General features: G+C 48.1%; 1 protein-coding gene across 2 annotated transcripts in view; it reads right to left on the bottom strand.

Annotated features, from left to right (window-relative positions):
- Positions 1-3,213: 3,213 nt before the first annotated feature.
- The window catches only part of LOC8036056 (transcription factor kayak), a 45,107-nt gene continuing 25,294 nt past the window's right edge, over positions 3,214-23,026 (bottom strand). Inside the window, exons 1-4 of one of the 2 annotated variants that reach the window (XM_029971530.4) lie at positions 13,012-13,170; positions 8,389-8,844; positions 6,785-6,892; positions 3,214-6,443 (exon numbers count right to left, since the gene is read on the bottom strand). In XM_029971530.4, coding sequence (XP_029827390.2) covers positions 5,820-6,443; positions 6,785-6,892; positions 8,389-8,844; positions 13,012-13,125 — 1,302 coding nt within the window. In that variant the 5' untranslated portion in view covers positions 13,126-13,170 and the 3' untranslated portion in view covers positions 3,214-5,819. Of the gene's footprint in view, positions 6,444-6,784; positions 6,893-8,388; positions 8,845-13,011; positions 13,171-23,026 lie in introns of those variants that run through there. The other variant, XM_029971529.4, reaches the window with a different exon arrangement.

Raw genomic sequence — 23,026 nt, 5'->3', positions numbered from 1 at the left:
CCGGTGACGAGAAGCTAAGCTTCTTGTCAACGTTGAATCGCTGGCCACCGGGGATATGTAGAAACCTCGATGCTGTCGGCATATTGTCGGCGCACTGCGAACAAAAAAACAGTACAATGTCCAAGCTGTTCACCCTGAACAAAGACTTTATCGAGGATAACCCCCTTTCTCCGCAAAGTAATCGCTGCTTACGAGTTGGCGTGCATAGTGTAACAAATTTAACGTGTTAGTATAAATATATACCAACACTCGTTCGCAAAAGATTTTTTTACTCACCATAAAAACACTTGCAAGGCTTATGTACTGTCATATGTCTTGGATCTCGGACTGCTGAAGAGTGATGCTTTCGCGGAATGCTGCCGTCGGTTAGTTTAGAAGTCCCTCTGAACTACCGCTTTGCTTGATGTGCTAATAGGTTGATGGTGCGTCATTAATATGACAGCCGGATCGAAATGAATGTTCAGCAGAACCAACGTTACTAAAACACTCAGTTGGGAAACTCGCCGTCGAAACCTGGGCCGCTGGCGTCCACCGAGACCGAGCTAAATGCCACAACAGCGCCACTCTTTTTCGTTTGTCCGTACGTGGTCACCTTGAGCTTTTTGAAAGCCTGTTTTTTGCGTAAAAGCAAACGGAAAAGACTCTTTTTGTATGAAATTTATTGGAGTTTAGTGCCAAATGATGGGGGCGTGATGTTTTTATCATCTTTAGTTCGCAAGGTTTTGCGGAACAATTAATATCGTTTTTATACAACCATGCCTCAGCGGGCCTTTCAGGTAGAGCGTCCCGACCTAGGTGTATTTTAACTTCGGTAGTTTAACGCGGTGTGTCCGCTGGGGAGACGGGTGTGGCACCCCTTTAACCTCTACCGCTGTATCTGTTCTTAAAGCCATAATAGAAGTCACGTGCAGTTCCTCGAGTGGCCGCTGCGGGAGAAATGGTGGCGTTGTGTTCGTCATTAGCTCGGTGTTCGGAGACAGATTGGGGACATTTTTTGAAAGCTGCCTCCATGGGAGTTTCCCAACTGAGTGTTTTAGTAACGTTGAGCAGAACCAAGCAGAACTATTAGCCCTCAATCAGCGACGTCGCGGCCATTTCGGTTGTAGGTATACTGCTCCTCCATCGGCGCCCCTGCTCTCCCAATCACGTGACCTAGAATTCCCCCTTCTAGGGACAATAGTTAACTTTAACCCACGGTTCGCGTTCGAGAAAACGGGCCCAGGTGGATGGATCCAGGTGCTTCGCAGACTCCCAAACTCCTTTTGACGAAATTCCTTGCAGGTTCTGTATTCTGGGTATTCTGTGACGTTAGAAGTTTCCCGACATCCCGCGAGAGGTGGCCGCAGCCGGCGCGGCAGTTTGATGCTTCAGACCCATGGTACGGATAAAAAAAAACAGGACGCGGGATGGCCAAACAAACATGCTTTTCGTGCAAGGCTCGTCAAATTATGAGGCGCTGGAGAAATGTAGCATTCTGCGTTAAGTCCTTACTAGCGGCGCACCGGCGGAGGCGGTTGATCTGACAAACCGCGTTCGGCTTTGGCTAGCAGACGGCGTTCGTAAAATGGCGTCAGCTTTTGCTGGCTTCACGCGGCAGTACCGTGCGTGCTTCTATTCATTCGGCGTTCGTTGCCATGGTGACGGCGAGGAAAGCAGACGAACTTTACGTTGCGGAAGCACTGGCTAAATTTCTCATCTACAGCTGGGAGACTCGTCGCCCCTGTGAGGCAGACCAAGTTCTAGGCTGTATAAACACTCACACAACCCAATTTTTTTTTGAAGAACGCTGCGGCGTAGCGATACTAAGTGCGTTCTAAGGCTCCTCCCGCATACTTCTCAATGGGCGGAAGGCGAACAAAAAGAGTTGGAAATTTAACGCAGAATGCTGCATTTCTCCAGCGCCTCATAATTTGACGAGCCTTGCACGAAAAGCATGTTTGTTTAACCATCCCGCGTCCTGTTTTTTTTTTTTTTTTTTTTTTTTTTTTTTTGTAACATGGGTTTAAGGTATCAAACTGCCACTGTCGCCCGCCAATATTGCGCCGGCGCGCGGGTGCACCGTTTCACAAATTGTAAGCTGTTTTTTTTTTTTTTTTTTTTTGGGGGGGGGGGGGGGGGGGTTGAAAAAACCGAGAAACAAAAAAAGACCTTTTCTCTTTCAAAATTTTTAATTTTTTTTTTAACCGCTTACATCTCAACGCAGCACGCCGAAAGCCGAAGTGCTGCGTCTGTGTGCCTTCGCACGCTTGGATACCGTCTGAAGCGGGCCTTACGAGATGGCGCCACCAACCCACTGCGCGAGCTCTCACGAGTCCTCACCAGATGACGCCACAAACCCACTGCGTTCGTAAAATGGGGGCACATCTCGGCGGCACAAGCAAAAAGGGAGCTCAAACCTGGCTCAAACCATCCGCTCCATCCACCTCTTTCCCAGATGGCGCCACAAACCCACTGTGTGGCTAGGGAGCTTACATTTAAGAGGGGGAGCAACTCAAACCACTGAGAGTTTCTTACATGGAAGCTCCACCCACCTCCTTCCATTTCAGCAGAGTGAAGAGTGGAGAGGAGACCACCTCCTCTCCAACATGCGCTCTGCTAAAGTGGAAAGAGTGGGACGAGTTTCCCCTGAGCCCTTTAGCTGTCACTGACTATGGTAGCTCGAGTGCATGCGTGTTTTGCCGTGCAGCAAGCAGAATATTGGGCATTCAAGCCGAGTGAGCAAAGCATAGAGACGATAGACGTTTCCGCCACATTCTATAAACCACGTGACCTGATCAAGCAGGTGGAAACGCTTAAATTCAGGCACTGACTGAACGCTTGCACGTGACATCAGTTTAACCCTTTCTAATAATGGTTAGAAACGAAAAGTCTCGTTAAAGCGGTGGAGGCTACCTCTCTCCCACCCTTCCGTCATTATGTCTGACCAAGTAACGTCAGTGCAAGCTATATATTTGGTATATCTGTTGCATGACATCATTATCAAGCAGTTTGATTTTCACAGGTCTAGCACTGAGTGGCACCAGATACTTGTATATAAAAACTTGCCAAACTGGATTGGTTCACTGGCACCTTGGACCGATCTGAGCGGCAACGCCTTGAGGATATAGGAAAATCGGGAATAGGAGCAGAACGAGCATATAGTAGTTTCAAGGCCGACCATCCGTGGCACAAGACCAGGGACACGGCGGTGACATGAGCATGCAGAGACAGCCATGGCAGATTCGCACAAGCTTTATTTGGAATTCCAAGAAGCCATACATGTGTGCATGTATAAAAATATTACGTGGTCTCTCAATTAAAAGCAGTGAAGCAGGCACACTGTCAGAATGAATCTCGTGGTGTTTAAATGCAGCATGAAAGACGACGACCAAAACTAATAAACAAAACGCCAACGCACTGGATTTGTTCCACCAAAAACAAGACAAAGCTGAAGCAAATAAATAAGAACCTATAACAAAAACCATTTCTCGAGACAACACAATGAGAATGACTGGCCTGCCCGTGGTTCCCACGACCGCAGGCCGAGAGAAAAACAAAACAAATCGTTCGCACCATCTTTGGTAGTTTCAAAACAAAAACATTCCACAAGAACATTCAGCGCCATTTCAATTGACCTGAGCATTGAGGACTCGACGGGAGATGTGGACACGCGATCTATGGGCTGCCAGTCTTAAAACAGTTATTGCTTCCTCTGTAAAATATCAATATATGCATATATTATTGTCATGTCATAGATTCCTTATTAAAAATATATACGCTATGCGGGATTAAACTGTAGCACTTCGGGAAGAGAAAACAGTCTTGTGGCACTATATAAAAATTTAGCTGCAAATGGACCTGTAACAGCTCCTAGATCAAGCTAAGCATCCTGTACAGCATGTAGTCCAGGTCAACCATGTCTCCAGCATAACATGCTACATAGCCAACCAACTCTCACGCAGTGGAAGGGTTCTCAACGTGCCTCCGAGATTCAAGCAGTGTTGCTGATAATCTGAGCTAGTGCCGCGAAACAGTTACAATGCATCGGACCATAAAAGATGGGGGTGATGTGACAATGAATTGTGACAATGAATCTAAAGCAAAACAAGAAACATGTAAATGTTTTAAAAAAAAAAATTAGGGAAAGACATTCATACACTAGATGACAAGGTTAAGATAACTCTGGGTCAGACACATTTGCACATGCGAACATCCCCTATTGCTAATATGGATAACCGGAAAGTCGGCAATTACACGATGGCCTCAAATCTGAGTGGACTAGCAACGTACACAGCAATGCCTCGATGCTTCGAAGCTTCTGGAGGATGCGTTTTCGTAATGGCTGCCTGCACCGCTGGACAGTCGGGTCGGCACTAGGCGCTTGATGGTAGAGTAATATAACTAGGCGTCGCTTTGATGGTTCGTGGTGGCATCAAAAATTAATCTACTGTTTACTGTTTTCTAGTGCAAGGCCGCAACCCATTGGCAAGGACAGTTTTCTGTCTCCGAGGGGTATACCCGAGTCACAAAAACACTGCAAGTACATTTTTCTTGGGTGCACCATTGAGCAACACAAATGATCTTGAGGACAGTTGGCACCATGTCACTCGAAAAATATCACTCTTACCATGGCCTAACCACACCAGTTGCTAGGTGTACAAAGGCAACTGAAAGCTTGCACAAGGTAATGCATGAAGCCCCTCCCTTCCCAATTCTTTATCAATGGGCACTAATTAGGCAGTCACCCTTTCCACTGTACAATTAACCTTTCTTGTTGGATGCAAAAAAAAAAAATTAGTATGCAGCACGACATTAAAATCTGTACAGCAAAAAAGAAATCAATAGCTCTGTAAATTGCAAGTCGCACAAATTGAGCTCCGAACTGGAGTTTGACGAACGCAAGAAGGGGCACAGAACACGCAAACACCCGCTTATGTGCTCTTTGTCCCTTAATGCATCTGCCATACTAAAAAGTCTTCAACCAACATGCTCCATTTCTCTTTCTTTATAAATTGAGCTCAACTGTACAAAAACATCTGAATGCACTCTTCTGTGCCGGATGTAAAATGGGACATCCCATAGATCCATTTAAACTGGGCTTGTTTCACTGATCTTCAGCATTAAAGGCTTCCTCCAAATCTCCTACCGGTGCAAAAACAGGAAACATTGAAAACGCCCATCCCCACGGCAATAAAAAAAAAAAAAAAAAAAAAAAGAGCCTATGTTGCATTGAAGTGGATTTTTCTGACAAGATCCACAACAAGGTCTCTGTGCACCTGGGTTGGAACGATCGAGTACTAATGTAGAACTGCTCGAGCCACCGTTTTTAAGCACGGACCATGCTTGCAAGCATTCAAACTCTCTTTAGGACATGCAGAAGATGCCAGGTAGAAACGCAGCCTCAAACCAAGACCGACGCAGCTTTGCACCAGTGTGCTTTCGCGTTTTCCGTGGTGCGGTTTCCAACGCATGAAGTATGCTTGGCCTAAATTTTCGAAATAAACCACCTACGTGCCGTCGAAACAGATCCACCAGTAAGACCTTGAACGAAGAAAAAAAAAGACAATTATAATTTTTTCTAGAAAGTCCAATGCACAAACCGGATATCGGAAGAAAAAAAACAGCGTTGAACACAAACCGGAGTCGGACACAAACTAGAATTGCGCACAAACCGCAATCGTGCAGTGACCCCTTCTTAGCATGCACAAAAACCAAACCCTAAAGTGAAAAAAAAAAAAAAAAAAAGGGTTTACAGACTGGCACGGGCAGCCTTCCGTGCGCCGAGTCCCTGCGAAACGTGCCTATGGCGGAACGGTGCGACACCGGCCTTCCTCCGGCCGTCAGAGTGACACCAGCTTGGGCGGGTTGATGGTGTCTGGACTGGACAGGTCGCTGCTAGAGCTGCGCTGCTGGCCCGCGCAAGACGTCATTGGCGAGTTGAAGCAGCCAAGCGGCGTGGTCCCCGACGGAGTCAGCCCCGTGCCCTCCACCAGCGACTCGAAGCTGAACATGCCCGCGGACGGCGTCTGGATGGGCACCCCCGCCACCTCGCTCGACACATGCGACGCCATGCCCAGGGCGCTTGTGCCGTCCGAGTTCGTGAACGCTGACGAGACTGCCAGCGACGTCGGCCGGGGGAACTTGGGAGCGGCGCGGCCTGGTGACGAGGGCTTCCGCTGAAGCTGGTGGCTGCGGAATGGGCTCTGCTGTTGCTGCTGCTGTTGTTGCTGCTGCTGCTGACGAAGCTGCTGCTGCTGCTGCTGCTGGGACTGGGCGTGACCGGTGGTCATCTGCTGGCTGGTCGGCGGTAACGACGACGCGGTGGTGTTGGAGGCGCGGAGGTGGAGTTCCTTGCAGGTGGCGCGGTGGGCTTCGAGGAGGAACTGGAGTTCGTCCTTTTGGTGCCGCAGCGCCTGGATCTCGGACTGCAGGGCACTGCGCTTGTCTTCGAGGCCCTCCGTCTCCTGCAAACGTCGAGGTGCATACAATGAAGCGAAAGAACGACACAAGCCCTGTACCTTACGACAGAGGATTTACGACAGAGGATAGTGCCCTGAGCGAGCACTTTTCATCACTCTAGTTGTCTCGATAAAAGCTCGTCGGTTCAAAGTACCGAGGAAAATAGGCACTCGCTGATTCGAATCAACTATGTCACACTCTGGCACCGAAAGTTGCAACCTCTGTTTAGACTTGTGGGAAGGACACAAATCACGAACGATGAAATGTTATTTTAAATTACTCGGGAAGGGTAGACATGCTGATATGAGGATTGGAGACAGCGACGCAACTCAGGGACAGGTCTCACCTTAATCAGGCTGTTGGTGTGGTCCATGCGCCGCTTCCGACATCGAGCAGCCGCCAGTTTGTTGCGTTCCCTCCTGACCCGCCTCCGCTCTTCTTCCTCCGGGCTCAACTGCAAGCAAGGTGAGCCAAAACCTTCAAGTCGACGCATTCGGCACGCTCGAAACTTCCAAATAATGTTGTAGCTATCCAAACGCTTAAATGAATTCAGATTGTTATGTATTGAAATGGTCGCGGCGTTTTGCATAGCAATCCTGGGTTCGAAGACCAAAACTGGTCAAATGATTGATTCAATGCCTAGCAAATTCGTAGGGATCTCTTGCCGAAAGCTGTAAGGCCACTGGGTACAAGGCGTAGCTTGAAACAGTGAATGTCACAAGATCGTAGGACAGATCCCAGTACGAAAGTTGTAATAAATCTGCAGCTTTAAATTGAGATAAATAGCAAATATTTTGTTATTTGATTACAAATGTCAATGATATTTTATATGAACTTCAGGCTTGCAACTGATGCTCCAGCTAATTTAATTTTAATTCACCGTGCCATCAAACGAATGGAACCTATATAAAGGTAATAATTAAATGAGAGTTAAGATAAAAAAATAAACATATTGACCAGTCCATAAAAGCTTTCTCACAATAGTCAAATATCCTTGATGAATCTTGATTATCAAAAAGATATCTTGATTGTCACACTATAGTGGCCTATCATATATACCCTAGTACAGTTTTACTCAAAAACCGCGTGTAAAGTCGTGCTCCAGAGGACTGCTTTTCCCTTGGCACACGGGTGTGCTGCGATGAAGCAAGACATGCAAAATGACGACGCCGACTGCGCAGTTGTCGCTTCACCAGAGTACACCGCTGCACGGTGACAACTGCAGTCAATGATGCAAGCTATCCAGCCAGAAGAGGCGACAAGCATGAGAAACGTTGCAAAACGTCCCTTCCCGGTACTGTCAATGTTTGACTGAGCATTCAAATTGAATATGATGCTATTTGAAGTGAAAATAAAGTTCTGAAAATTTCCACAAGCCTATCATTACGATCTGGTCATGTAGCAGGGCCCGATTTATTATATGTTCAATATTAATTCCTCAGCCATTGTTTTCTGTTTTGTTTTATAGTTTTTGATTTTAAATTTTCTTTGTATTGCATGTGTTGCACGCATCTCCACAATTGGTCGCCATCTTTAAAAACGTGCACAATAAAACATGTGTGCTGCCATCTCTGAGCAGTGCCGCAAACCAAGCTCTGACCGAGCCTGGTGCAAATGGAGCAGCAATTGCATTGTTGGTGAAGATAATGACTCATACCCTGCATTTCTTTGGCTGTCAGTGACTAATTTAGTGTCTTGTTTGCCTAATACCGGTCTGTCGAAGGCACCTACATTCTTGATACACGCATAAAGGCTAAACTCCACAAAGCAAATATGCGGCAGAAAACACAAAAATCTTTGCCCTGTGTTGGCTCTGTGCGTGGGCACAAGAGCCACCGTTCCGAGGTCACACGCATTGAAAACGCCACCGAGCGAAATTCGCCGCCTTCCCCCCGTACCACACAGACATGACCCTCTCCCCCACAGAGAGAAACAGCGAGAAATCCATACCTTCTCGCTCCTGTTGGGCCTGCGTCCTCCGCCACTCCGCTTGGACTTCTCCTGGACCGGCGGAGACGCCGTGGCACCTCCGCTCGAGTGCCGGGAACCGTCGTTGCCGCTGTTGCCCACACTGCCGCCGCTGCTCCCACAGTGCACTGTCATTATCTGCATCTGCTGCTGCTGCGTGCAGGCCGGCAGCCAGTCCTCCTCCACCTCCTGCTTCACCACGACGCACGGCGAACCCTGGCCCAAGCTATTGCTATGGTGCTGCTGCTGCTGCTGCTGGTACTGGGCGATGTTCACCACCGGAGGCACGAACCCCGCCTGGTGCTGATGCTCCATGGGCGCCGGGGGCACGGACTGGAGTTCCAGAAAGGATTCCTCAATGTTCTTCAGCGTGGTCGGCGTCAGAGTGGCCGTTGTGCGCGTCGGGATGCCCGAGGTGAGGCCGCCGAAGCCAGAGAACTGCGCGGAAGGCAAAAAAGAGAACAGTTACGGTCGGTGAAAATCTGTGCCACGGCTCTGCTTGTAATTGGATCTACTTGGGTTCTACCACTCTTAAGGCTGTTCTAACTGGCAGCATCATTAGAGAAAGGGGTTACCGAGCACGACATCTCATGGTTGGTGGTTGGCGAGTACAGGTCTGTGCCGCAAACCTGTTGGTCTGTTCACCCGTGTCACATGTATCAGTGAACTGTTGACATGCATTAAATTATGTGTACCACAAATCTTGTCCATACAAAACTCATTCTGACAACAAACTTGGCAATAAAACCATTCCTCCCGTTTCCTTAATAAACGTGCAACAAATATTTCCGTGCTTTGACATCTACAGCCAGGAGGTAGGCTAATGGCTCTTGGTGGACACTGGAGAGTACCTCCTAGATTTGTAAAACGGGGATAAATCTGTTACTTGTATTTGGGAAGGTGATCTTAGTGGCATTTGGTTCAGAAACTTCAGGTTCCGATTCTACTACAATAATGTGAAAACGACACCGGAGCGATTGCCAAAGCTTAAAGGGATACTTCAACAAAATTTGAAATATTCCCGTCGTGTTCAAAAATAGGTTGAATATGATCCACAATATCCGTAAATGACAATCGCACGTTTGTATTTTGATCCTGGTGGCTGTATTTTTCGTTATAAACGGCCTTGTCTGGCAAGCGCTCGGAGAAGGCCCAGCTTAGAGCATGTGACATCCGACGCAATCGTGACGTAGGTCGTCTCGAAACGAGCAAAGCTATGGCGAGGCTGACGTCGAGAGGATGGCCTAGTCGTTCCAGCCACCGAAGCGGCTGCTTTTGTGCGAATTTTGAGTGACAAGTTAATCTTCTATAATCTTCTAGGGGGACAATAGCGACTTCTGCGACACACAAAAGGGATTCTCGGGAAGAGGGGAGGTCCTCCTTCCCCCCATCTCTCGTCGTGGCCGGAGACGAGACAACCTCCGTCACTAGCTGTCAAGGTTCCTAGACGAGCATTACAAACGAGGCGTTAACGACATCCACCAGGTGCTCTTTGCTAATCGTTTAATTCGTTTTAAAATTCCTTTTCGAGACTTTTTTAACAAGATATTGGTATGTTCCATGTGATACTGCTTTTTTGAACACATATAGACCAAAAAATGAGCGCCGAAATTTTGTTGTAGTATCCCTTTAATGTTAAGGTTATAACACGAGTCCAAGTATCTTGTATCATAACGACAGAGCTCCAATTTAAAAAAAAAATTTAAAAAAAAACATTTTTGCCCCACAAATTGAGAATTGTACCCATGGCACCACACACCACCAGTACACAAAGAGAATTGTGCATGTGACGTGTTATACTCTGTTCACCAATGAGCTGAGACGGCAGCCAAAGCTCCTAGAGTGAGCTAGCCTGCGCTCCTGGTTTTGAGACGTACATTTCTAGCAAAAGTGCTCATTCTGCAGAAAAAACGCTTCAAAGCAGCAACCTTAAACTCTCGTGCTTGTGGCATTTGCTGCAGTCTCGGCTTAAGGGTGAACGATGTGTAGTAGTCGGACTCCTGCCGGTAAAAGCATAGTTTAAGGTGGCATCCAAGATTGTGCATGCCTTTTTTCTTTTCGCAAGTGAATATTTGTTTGAAAGTTCTTTAAGATATTAGCCAGCATACTGAGCCCCAATGAGGCAAAAAAAAAGACTATGTGCACCAGAGATGGTCGCACTATCTCAGCAATGCGCATTCAAGCAGATGGAGAAAATCAACCCATGTTAGAAATCGAAGTGAACAGATACACAAAACATTAGGGAAGGGGTAAGAGAGGGGTTGCTAGAGGGCAGCTGTTTATGGAAACACAGCCGGACTGAACCTTAAATTTCTTCCTTGAAAAGGAACAACTTGAAACCATTCAGGTGAAGAATAAAAAAAAAAAAAAAAAAATGCACAACTTGAATAGGCAGTTAATGAGGCGTCCAGGAAGCGTGCAAATGCTTGCTGAGATTGCATCATGTGCAGCAGACTGCTACTGGTTATAAGCGATTTTCTTAAAATTTAAATGGGAAAATGGCAAGACAGACTTTTCAAACACAAGGGGCCCTATGGCACCAGAAACCGAAAACGGGCACAAATGGCCTCCATTTCCCCACTGAAATTTTTAGAAAATCACGTATAACTTTTGATTAAGTCATCGGATCGGGCTGAAACTTTTGGCATCTGGTTATGACCTCTAGCTCTCTACCTTTGGGTGGAGAATGAGCGCACGGCAGTGCCTAGTTTATTTTTGCAGCAAAAAAGACCGCGTAAAATTTCTTTTGTGACACCCTGTATTTTCAAACCAAGCAGCCCGAGGCAAGTCGATAACGAATCGGAAGCAAAGCGTCAAAAGCGTCTGCGGAATTGAATCCTGCGAGTAAGGAGACCGGAAAGTCGCAGAGAACAAAGGCAGGCAGAAATAAAATTGTTTTTAATGGATGTGCATTGAAACACAAGAGACGCCTGCTGCCGAGCCGCAGAAACCTCAAAAACAGCTGGCGGAAACCCACAACGAAGCATTCCTCGCTTTTACAGGTGCGGCAAAAAAACCGTACGGGTACGCGATGGATACATCCGGGGTGTTCTTCCAACTCCCGCACCCAGGGTACCCAAGTGGTTCGCTGCACCCTTCCGAAAACAGCGAGCAATCGCATGTGCGACATTCCAAAAGCAATTTTTTTTTGCAACAGCGCAAAAGAAGAAAAAAAAATGCTGTCTGTATTTGAAGAGCGCTAGAAAAAGGAAGTGACGCGTGAGGCGTTCGGAAACGTGCAACTGCAAAAAAAGAGTACGTCAGTGTGACGTCGGCTAGGCACCGCTATCGCGACGGCCGTATCGGCTCGAGCTGTCGCATAGGTTTGCCATCCATCGAGATAAAACAATTTTCTAATTCGACGGCAACTTGGCTTGCTGACCCTGGTACCACCGATCTCCCGTTACTGCAGAAAGGGTTTCAATACGGAGACGTTGAGAAAGCCCAAAATTTTATATATATATAAAAATATAAAGCGCGAAGATAGGGCGAGATTGCAATCGCCGTCCGAGCGATACAAGTCCAGACAGGTCCCGCACCCGTCGAAACACGGCGCGTCCCCAAAAATCCTTGAAGGTGTCCATACGTTGGAAGAGCGGCAATTAACCCGGCTATCTAATCGTTTATTTTATCGTCTGTTAACTAAAATTATCTAAAAAAAAAACGAGATTGCCTTTGCGTCCGAGACGAAAAAAGAAAAGAGAGACGATTTGAGATCGGGGTCGAGCAAATGCATGTATTGTATCTACGATCAACCAGTGAGATTTCCATTCGTTGTAGTCATCAGCATCTCTCGGTTGAAAATAAGTACCATTCTCACGATCACTTCTTTTTCTGTGAAAAAAAAAAAAAAAAAAAAAAATGACGCTGTGGCAGACTGGGCGACTGTTGTCTAGACAGGCGCAGTGGTTTCCAAATCAGGGCTTTCAAGGGCAACGTACGAAGGGAAAAAAAAGAGAGAAAAAAAAAAGGTCATCTCCAGGAAAAGCAGTTTGTCCTCCACACAAAGGAAACAAGGGAGGGTCAGACGGCTCGCCCGTCTTAACACAACAACCTCCAAAGATTGACAAAAAAAAAAAAAAAAAAAAAAAAGACGAGGGTTGTGGATGCCTCGGTTTATAAACAGACGATCGAGAAAGTCATCCTACCTGGTGCAACCGTCAACAAGTGCTGCTGTTGTCTAGGCCCACAATGAATAAGGTCGACGAACGAGACTTGATCGTTCACAACGGCGAATGTCGCGAGCGCGCAGCTGCGCGAACGTCGCAAAGCGAACCCCCGACGAGACGTCCACAAGTCGATCCGATTTTCTTCGGATTTGCGGAGACAAAAGAACACCCAGGGTCTAATGACAACGCCGGCGTTCAAGAATGTTCAACGTGCCCATAGCTACTCGACACCGGAAAGGCAACGGTGATGCAAGACGGCAAACCCTTCTCGGAAAAAGAACAAAAAATCGTTGCAGCGCATGACGGCAATCACGTCGTCTGCTAACCCCCGCCCGCGCGGCACGTCCGGACGCGCACAAAACCGCTACCGTTTTACAAAACTAAAAACAAAAAAACCTGTTTACAACAAAGTCGCGAACAACGAGACGGAACCCACCTCGAGACTTTCGAGATCCACAACTTTCAGAAGATCCGCCGAAGAACCACCGACGTAGAAATCGTTTTCATCGTCCACCATCGTCGTCAACGTCCGCCACTCGTCGAAGTCCATGTCGGATGCGAAACTGAGCGGCGCGCAGGGGCACGGCTCATTTTTGAAATGACTCTTCTGGACGGCCGCCAGGGGATAAGGAGAAAGAGAATGACGTCACTCGTTCTCTCCTCTCTTTTTTTAATCTCCCGTTCGCCGAGCGTAGCAAACCAGCAGAACCGGTACAGCTCTGAATTTCGCAGTAGCTCATCCAAGGCAAACAATTTTTTTTTTCCTTTTGTATTTAGCTTGCGCGTTGTTCGAGAACGGCCTTCCACTACAAAAATATAGGTCCGTAGTAGAAAAACGTAGGTCTTCGAGGAAATGAGCGGCTATTTCGCCTGGGGCTGCTTTCGCGGGCTCGCCGCCTCGCCCCCATCGCCATGCGGAGTTGGTAGTAGGTAGGGGCGGCCGTTGTAGTAGTCTTTCGTGGAATTGTTGCCGTCAGACACTTCATTCATGCTGGAACGCGTCTTGGATCAACGCCCAACTCCACGCAAACGACATGCTTGCTTCTCCTAACGTTTCTCTCTTCCTTTTATTATGTTCATACCACTTATTTTTTTCAGACCAAATGGCTTTCATCGGAAAGCACCCTTTCCTTCCCTGTGGGAATGAATGTACGGAATGACGGATTACACAGGCGCTTCCGGAGCGAGTTAGTATCAGATGTCATCACATCGCAGCCCTCACGGCAGAAAATATCAGTTAGAGGAGTATTTATACGTTAACTCTAAATTAAAACGAGAGCATCTGTGTGCGTTGCGAGGTCACACAAAGCATGTTATGGAGACTCTCGTGCTATTTGCTTCTTGTAAAATAGCCGTTTTGCCAGTGCGTCCTTAGCTTCGACTTATTCGTAGAATCTTTTTTCGGTTCGTCCTTAGCGTGATTACGAGATTTCAAGTACCACCATTCCGCCAACGCGCTGGATATTTTCAAAACTAGAAACCAAGCGCACGATCGTGTAGCTCAATTCACTCGGGAAATATTCCAATTCAATATCTATCAAAAAAAAAAATTCGTTACGTACTCTAGTTTTTGTTTTGTTTTTTCTTTGTCAGGCTTGCAGTCCCTCGGTGCTCATGAAGTAAGCCCGACGAGATCGCAAGCCAGACGAAGCCACCTTCACGTGCAAGCTGCACATGTTCTCGGCTCGTCGGTGTCGGTTGTTTAGTTTGTAGTTCTAGTGCGGGCAATATCGCGACTCCAGCAAAACGGGCGGCACCCAGTGGGAAAGCACTGAACTGAACGAAACAGCTCATTTGGCGATGTTTGCTCGTCCCTTGTGGCTTCCGTGATTACACGCTGCTGGCGCGATGGAGCAGTCGTCCCTGTGACTCTGTCGTTAATGTCGTAGAAGAGTGTTACCCAGCAGGCGGACGCAAACCACGTTACAGCGTGAACGAGACATTTTGCGTTCATCGACGTTCCTCACCGCCGCAGTCCTTCCCCCGCTTCCCCGAAGAAGGGCGACCCCCTGCAAGCTCGTTTACGCGAACAAATCGCCGCCGGTTTGAAAGGTAGTGAATGAACATCGGAGCAAACCACTTTGAGTTCAACGCTTGGCCGCCGAAACTCGAGCGTTGTGCGCTGAGGTGGCACATGGCACAGCATAACCTGCCCAAGACCGCCATATTTGCCCGATACAAGTTTCTGTGGTCATGCAAGTCAAAGCATTGGGCGCACGTGCGTACTTCTGAGCGCCAATCAAAGCTGTCGACGCACAAAACACTTCACTACTTCTGAAATGCCACAGAAAGTTCGGAAGATCAAAATACTTTCGTCTCGCTGTTCTATGCTGTTCATAATGCCTTCGGCGACGCGCGGTTTATTCTTGCGGTGAGAAGAACACGGGTCTGGCTTCTCCCGAACACCCGTCCGTAACTTTCTTGGACATCAACGCCTTGCGGGTGTCCAACAACAACGAAACAACAAACATCGCAACGTTCTCCGGGAATATCTTAGATTAAAGTCATAAAATAATAAAAAAGTACTAATTAAACCTTTGGGCGCGTACAGTTTGTATTACCACGGCTCTGCAGTTACTTCGCATTGAATCCTCAGCGCCTATTTCACAAAATGATCCATTTCCGCTTTTCCTGACAAAATATAGTAACGTTCGCGAGGACCGTAATTGTCTGGGTATCACAGAGCACAAAACAATTAAAATCTTGATATTTCGTCGAAAACATTTTATTCCACACATGTCCCCGAAAGTGGGTCATGCCTTGTATTCCCTCAGGTGTAACCTCCCTACAATAATTATGTCCTCCGCGCGATTTGGGCTACCATAGAAATAAATATACAAATGAACAAAGTGGAGAAAAAAAGAAAAAAACAACGAGCGAAAGAACCAACGGGCGATTGCGGGTGGAAAACGAGGCCCGTCGCAAGGGGGCCGGTCTACCGAAATTTCCAACCTTGCGCGAGAGGAGAAACCCAGGAGGCGCGCGTCGATCGCATCGAGGTCGAGAAGCAACGAAAACGAAGCGGGCCACTTCCTGGGGGCGACAGAAGCGGGGAAAGTCCGCGGAAGCACGGGTCCGCCCGAGAAAGAAAACAAATTCGGAGGCTGAAGACGAAAAGGGCTCGACCGTCGAAATGGGACGTCGGAGAGCGAGAGCTCACTCTCACACCGAGGACCCGAATTGGATCGAGAATACGGGGGTTTTACCCACAAAGCGACGCGCGGGGGGCTTCAGAACGCCGAGTTCTGATTGGAACGATTAGTGGGTTGACCTAAAGCTGCCTTTGTCTCGTTATGAACGGCCAACTTGAGCCTTCGATGACGGGCAATTATCGTCTTCAAAGGGGGTGACATCTCGACACCCGGACTTCCCTCGGACAGCAATGCTGGGCTTCAACCGCGTCTCGAGGGATCGATCGGCCGAGCGAAGACCGCGGGAGTCTTCGGCCATAGTCCGGACCACTTAGTGGCTTACCCGGTCATTTCCGACCAGAAGTTGCAGAAAGGGGTGATCGCTTTCTCGCAGACGCGAGCGCCAAAGTGTTCGCCGCCTCGCCTCGACGACACAACGGACCGGCCATCGGCTCAGCGTCTCGTCGCTTCCCCTGACCACGAGAAGTCGACGAGTAGAGAGCCTTCGAGCGCACATGAAGGTACCCTAGCGACGAGTTCGTCCGGCGAGATGTTCGTTGGGTGAACGCCGGCATTGTCATCACATAAGGCCTCAAGGCATGCTGACGACTCGGACCTTCGTGTGTTTGTGTGTGCGCGGCGAAGGGCGACGAAGGCGGAGCCTCGTGGTTTGTGAACTTCAGGTGACGGGATTGGCTGCGGACACAGCTGCTTTGGTTCCCTATTTGGGGAAGTAGGAAAAACCGACCCGTTAAAAAGTAGAAGCGAGCTCCTTCAAACTGACGGAAATAATCTCCGGAGAAGGGGAACAAAAGGTACAAAGGACAAAAAAACCAAACTCCAAGCAGAGCTAGGTGACTGGTGGGCGACCGAAAAAATCCGCTTGGTCTGGGTATCGAACCTGGGACTTCTCCATTGCCAGTGGAGCGCTCTACCAACTGACCCAACCGGGAGATAGACACCAGTAGAGCAGACGCGTTTTATCAGCCGCCACCAAAGGGTGAACGGCGGAAAAACCGGTTTTCTCTACTGACGTCTAACCCCTGGTTAGCTCAGTTGGTAGAGCGCTCCACTGGAAATGGAGAAGTCCCAGGTTCGATACCCGGATCAGGCGGATATTTTTCGGTCGCCCACCAGTCCTCTGCTCTGTTTGCAGATTTGTGTATCTCTTTTGTCCCCCTTGTTCCCTTTCTCCAAAGATTATTTTCGTCATTCTTGTCCAGCTCGCTCGCACATTTGCATTTAATTGTATTATAATCACTCCTTCAAAATGTTCTCAGATTCCGTCTACATGCTGTAAATATGTATTAAACAGTGTACATGTCGGGGAACCCCGGCTCCTTCGAGTTTCCTGCTCCCGTCCTGCCCGGAGATGGTCCTACAGTCAGCTTCGCTACCGGGACGACGGCGACGAAGTCGTAGCGGTCTCCATCGGACTCGCACAGCGCATTAGAACGCGGAACGCCGGCGTACGGCTCTCGCGTTCGACGACTGCAGTGAAGAAGCTACAGCTTTATGTCTACCCACTAATCATTCAAACCAGAGCTCCGCGTTCGAACACCGCCCGCCAACTCTCGCCTCCTCCTCGGACACAATTTCTCGGTGCACACGTGTTAGAATAAAATAATGATAAGAAGAAAAACAAAAGTATGAAGGGGCGTGTATTATAGGTAGGGTTCCGTGTTTTCGGAGTTCGGTTTTCGTCAAATTCGGAGGGTGCTTTTTGGAGTTTATTTTTTGCCGAAAATTCGGAGTTCATTTTCGCAGTGTTTGTTATTAAAAATAAATAAATAATAACCGGGTGTAAACGTATGCTGGACGAAAAAAAAAAGAAAAAAAAATGCGATTGTATCAATTAATATTTTCTTCAGTTGTATTTGGCGTTGGTCTGCCATTTCTACTGGCAATACTAATTTGTCCTACGACAAAAGTTGCACACAAGTGTTGCTTCCATAAATTTCGATGCCTTAAAATCAATAGACTCCTAGAGGTAGTCGCTGGGAAGCTTGTATAAATTCCATACTCTTTCATCAACCTACCGCGCGTTGTAATTGAGGATGTAATAGAGAAGTTTCAACTGTCCCTCTTCCCCCCTTTATGCAATCTACGGTACATACCTTTCAGTGTAACAAAAACACAACCTCTCCTTCCCTCTAAAGCACAAATAGTATGACCCAAACTGGAAACAGAAACAGTGGCGTTTGTCGTGACCCGAAAGTACAATGACCCGTTGTCCTGACCGAAATTTTAAACAAAACTGTGGTGGCATTTTCCCAGGACCGTTGACTCTACGCGCTTATCAAACCATTAAGTGTAAAATACTTGCGTGTTTGTGTGTGTGTGCGTTTGTGGGGTGGGGGAGGGGGGGGGGGGTGATTGGCACATCGGAATTCGGAGTTTATCGGATGGAAAAAATTTTTCGGCGGGTGTTTTTCGCCGTTTTTCGGGTGTATCCGAAAACACGGAACCCTAATTATAGATTTGTGCACTTTTTGTACGATATTCTGATTCCGCGTCCGAATGTCCAACAAGCCTGAACATCTACTGAGACGAGAGATCCAATAGCTAACGTTCAGGCACGTTGGATATTTCGTCTCGGTTGGACCTTCCGTCTCGATTGCCACGAGAAGCTTTGGGTTCGGGTTCGTTGGACCTCAAGTACCGTTGAACATCAGGGCGGAAATTCTGGGGAACGGGGTTTTTAACGAGTTCGAAATATAGCTCAGTGCTTTCAGTATATACCGAGAAAACCGGAAACCTAAATCCCTAGCTGCTTTTTACAACTTCAATAATAAAAAAAAAAAAAAAATGCCAGGCTTCCCTTTTTTTTTTTTTTTTTCTTTTTTTTTGGGGGGGGGGGGGGGGGGGGGTGTTGAGGGCTGCATATTTGAAATGATGTTCGCTTTGAAGGTGTTATCCCGTGCCATAGACACGTTTTCTTTGGATTTTTATCATCCTATTTCTTCCTTTCATCGGTGTTGTGTTTAACGACGTGGCTCTTTTGATTTCTATCATCTTCCTTTCTTCTGCGCTCAATATATATATTGGGTTGCGAGTCAGCGCCTTGTTATGGCTGTTTTCTTCTACTGTGTCTTCCTCTCTTGTGCGCTGTTTATCACCGTGAACAGAACCCCAAGACTCCCGGGAGGAAATGCAACCAGAGCTTTACTTAGTGTGTTTGACCCGGAACATGGACCGCACAGAACTTGTCTGTGAGGCTGCTTTTGTGTTTCTTCGGGAAACACATCCCCCCCCTATCTCGTTTCCTTCTCTTGTCAGTACGGGGACGTTTTCCAAGTAATCGCGTCCTCCACGCGCGTTCCCTGAAGGTACTGTTTTCTTAAACACGAGCCTCCATAAACGGCGATTTTTTTTTTTTGTCTAACACCGAAAATTGTTATTACAGCTACTACATGACGTCCAGATGAAGTCACAATAAAGCACTAGACCAGGGGTGGCCAAACCGCGGCTCGCGAGCCGCATGCGGCTCTTTGCTGGTCCAAGTGCGGCTCGCGGATCCCTCGTAAGGGGACACCGCCCCCCCCCCCCCCCCCCCCTCTTTCACCCCTTTCCGCGTTTCCCCAGGAAAAAAAGAAGGATTTGAGAATAAAGCATACTGCAGCTTGCAGTTTGACAGCCTCGTACTGCCATACGTACAGTCGTACCGCCTTGTGCCCCCCTACGTACAGTACCGTCAGACTCTGAACAAAAGTAGGCCAGGCCAGCTTGGCCACCCCTGCACTAGACGTTGACGACGGAGGTCTCTCCAGAGGCCTTTTCTATCGACATCTTCCGCAACGCCCGCATAGGAGGTTCGGAGAAGGTTTAACGTACTACAAAGTCCCGAGCGTCATATCCAACCCCTAACTCCCAGCACCCCCCCCCCCCCCCCCCCCCCCAATAATTAATCATCAACAAGAGTACAACGTTCGCACGAAAAAGTTCTTGGAACGTCGAGAACGGGACGTCCCGACAATGTCCCGAGCCACGACATTCATTGACGTCTGTTCTATGTCTTCCCGAGGACGTTCTCCATACACCCGAACCTCTCCGACGTGTTTACGATAAGTTACGTTGTGATGCAGGCTTCTTTGTGAGCTAAGAAAGCGAGCCTTTGTCGAGGTGTGCTGTCTATAAAAAATCTCACGCTCGGACTACCCAAAGAATGATTGATTGATTGCCCGATCGAATGGATGGATGGATGATTGATTGATTGATTGATTACACCCTCTTTAGTTAAATATATACGCGTCACACGGACTTTAGGTCACTCGTAAAAAGTGGGAAAGGGGAGTAGGGGATAAGAATTCAGCCTAGAGGTGTTGGATATTCGCTCTTTGGGTGTAAGCCCCAAAACAAAAAAATTAAACTTCTTTTTTTTTTTTTTTGTGGACTATGATACGCAACACCGGGTGGAGACTCCAGTTCGCATAATACGACAACTTTTCCACGTGCCCCTTCACTGCACTCCAAAGATTGATACATACAGCAGCAATGCACGCGGGTCGTCGAGCTTAGGGCAGCCTGCAGCCGACGAGGTACCGAGGAAGCCGCTATCTCGTCGTGCGCACGATCTGGAGGGGAGGATTTCCGATCGCGGGCGGGCGGCCTGTTTGTCTCAGGCCCCTGCGCGACGACAACAAGTGTCCGGGTCGAAGATGGAGCAGACAGCGCACAATAATCGCTCTCTTATCGGCCGGAACGCCGAAAAACGCACCAGGAACCGTCACGGGGAAGAAGACGGCAGCGGCGGCCTCTTTCCGATGTAACCGAGAGCCCGAAGCACAACGAGCGGAAACCCCCCACAGGCTTGCGGAAAGCGTTAAAACAGATGTCGGCAATCTTCTTCCCGTGCGTTTAAAACAGACGCCGGTTCAAATATTTGCGTTTCGACGTGCCCAAGTGTGCTGCGGTGCCTCGCAAACTGCTCGTGACGAGGGAACGCAAGGACGCACTGCAGTCTTGCGCACGTATAGATTACTCGATTACCCGAGAAGAAGAGTGATGGGCCGTTACGTGAAAAAAAAAGGAACCGTTACTTTTCCGATTGCACTTCAGATTCTCACAACGACAAATAGTTCTCGCGTTTTGAAAACGGGTCATTCTCGTACCGTCCATTATCTTGGATCAGAATCACCCAACTATCAACTACGAGCACTTGTCTCCTTAATCCATCGATATTGGTGAATTATCCCCTCCCTCCCTCCCTCCCTCCCTCCCTCCTCCCCGCATACACACACACACACACACAGCGCTCTCTCATCTTAGGGTCGAACGGAGTAGACCAACGCGCAAGACCCAAAGCGTTGCTCTGCATGAGCGCCCAAACGCTCACCACGAAGTCTTCGGCGCAATAAATTCCGCTTTGATCGACGGAAATACGAGCCATATGCCAGACTGTGAACTTCGACGACTCCGAGCTTTTACTGTGTTTTTACGTGTTTACACACCATCGAACTTGACGTTCGAAACTGATAGTTGTGGTTGCGACGTCACGGCCAGGAACCGCAAAGAGGGGGAGCAACGAAAACATCTTACCGCCCACGGGATAATCGCGCAAATGACGTGCCGTTGTTCAGTATCATCGATTGAGTGGAGGCTCGGGCGACTGCTTGCTACATCTAGACCGCGCAAAACTCGAGTCTTGACGAGCGATAGACAAGTCTCCTGTCGATAGCGCTCCGACGTCACGTTTCCGACGCCCTGGAATACGGACGCGCGCGACGAACGTTTCCGTTAGCTTTTAACTTTGGCCCTCGTGTTTCAGAGCAAAACACTATAAGAAAAAAAAAGTGAGGGGTGTTTAAAAAAGTAGTGCCCCTGCCCCCTTCCCCCCCCCCCCCCCCCCCACACACACACACACAAACACACACATTTTGTTTCTCGAACACTGCCGAGTCAATACGTATGAAATACACATAGAAGATTTGTGCATGTGTAATGCGCACGTTTTCTTGTGTGTGTGTGTGTGTGTGTGTGTGTGTGTGTGTGTGTGTGTGTGTGTGTGTGTGTGTGTGTGTGTGTGTGTGTGTGTGTGTGTGTGTGTGTGTGTGTGTGTGTGTGTGTGTGTGTGTGTGTGTGTGTGTGTGTGTGTGTGTGTGCGTGCGTGCGTGCGTGCGTGCGTGCGTGCGTGCGTGCGTGCGTGTGTGTGCGCGTGTGTGCGCGTGTGTGTGTGCGCGCGTGTGCGTGTGTGTTTTAGGTCCCGTCAGTTTAATTTTTACGGCTTTACGCCAGCAGGAAACTATGGAGTATGCCAGCCTTCAATCTGTACCAGCTCGTTCCTTGCTCACGTATCCATTTCAAACAACGCTGCACGCAGTGCATTCTTTACTAATCCAGATAGATGGGAGAAAAAAAAAAAAAGTTGGCGGTGTCAGTTAAGAATTATGTAGCAGAGATCGGACAGAAGCGCAGTTCAATAAGAGGTCGGGGACTGCCTCCTGGGTTTCGAGCTAACTCGTGGGAGGGCGAAAACTGTCGTGCTGGATCAAAATGTCTCCTGGATTCCCGTTATAGGCAGCCGGACATGCTGGCAACGTCGATAATAGACCCCTTTTCAAAAAATCCATCAAGCGACATGTTTTTTTGTTTGTTTTTTCTAGTGCCGTTTCGATAGAAAGCTCCGGCGAAACTTCGCTAGTCACAGAGTTGCCTCGAAATTGGTTCGACACGTTAGTAGGTGCGTCTAATCTACAGTAACCTAAATTAGAAGTCACCAAAATACTTTTTCGCAAAGTTATTCAATTAAAAAAAGAATAATTGGTCCGAGAGTGTTAAGAGGCTTTAGAAGCAACACTGGAGACAGGACGTCAAATTTTGTAATACACGAGCAGGAGCTCGTTCCCGACTGGTTACAACAAGTCTGATGCTTCCAAATGAATGCTAAAAAACTCGCGCAAGCAAAACGAAAAAAAAAAAAAAAAAAAAAAAGCGCAAAATACAGCCAGATTTCAAAGTCGAGCCAAATCACTGGACGCCAAGTTACTCGAGAGAGCGGGAAAATTCGAATGTTGGCTTTAGGGCAAAATCCTTCACGTACCGTTTTCTCAATTGCCATTTCTAAATATAGATACGATAAATAAATAGCATACCGGGAAGCGTAAAACCATGGTATTTCGTAAATGTGTTTCGTTTGGGGCAAAAGAACCCTCCCCCCCCCCCCCCCCCCCCCCCCAAAAAAAAAAAAAAAAAGAAGACGTCACAGTCTTTTATGTGTTGCTGGTGGTGACAGGACGCCCCGATCGCGGCCGATCACGCAGCTCGTTGTCTTCACTCTCCCGCGAGACCCTTTTCAGAAGTCCGCGCCGACGCCTGTCCGCC

The sequence above is a fragment of the Ixodes scapularis genome, unplaced genomic scaffold, assembly GCF_016920785.2.
Source record: "Ixodes scapularis isolate PalLabHiFi unplaced genomic scaffold, ASM1692078v2 PGA_scaffold10__122_contigs__length_95168666, whole genome shotgun sequence".
NCBI lineage: Eukaryota > Metazoa > Arthropoda > Arachnida > Ixodida > Ixodidae > Ixodes > Ixodes scapularis.
Note: the sequence above shows the minus strand (reverse complement) of the source record. Positions and strands in the feature narration are given on the sequence as shown.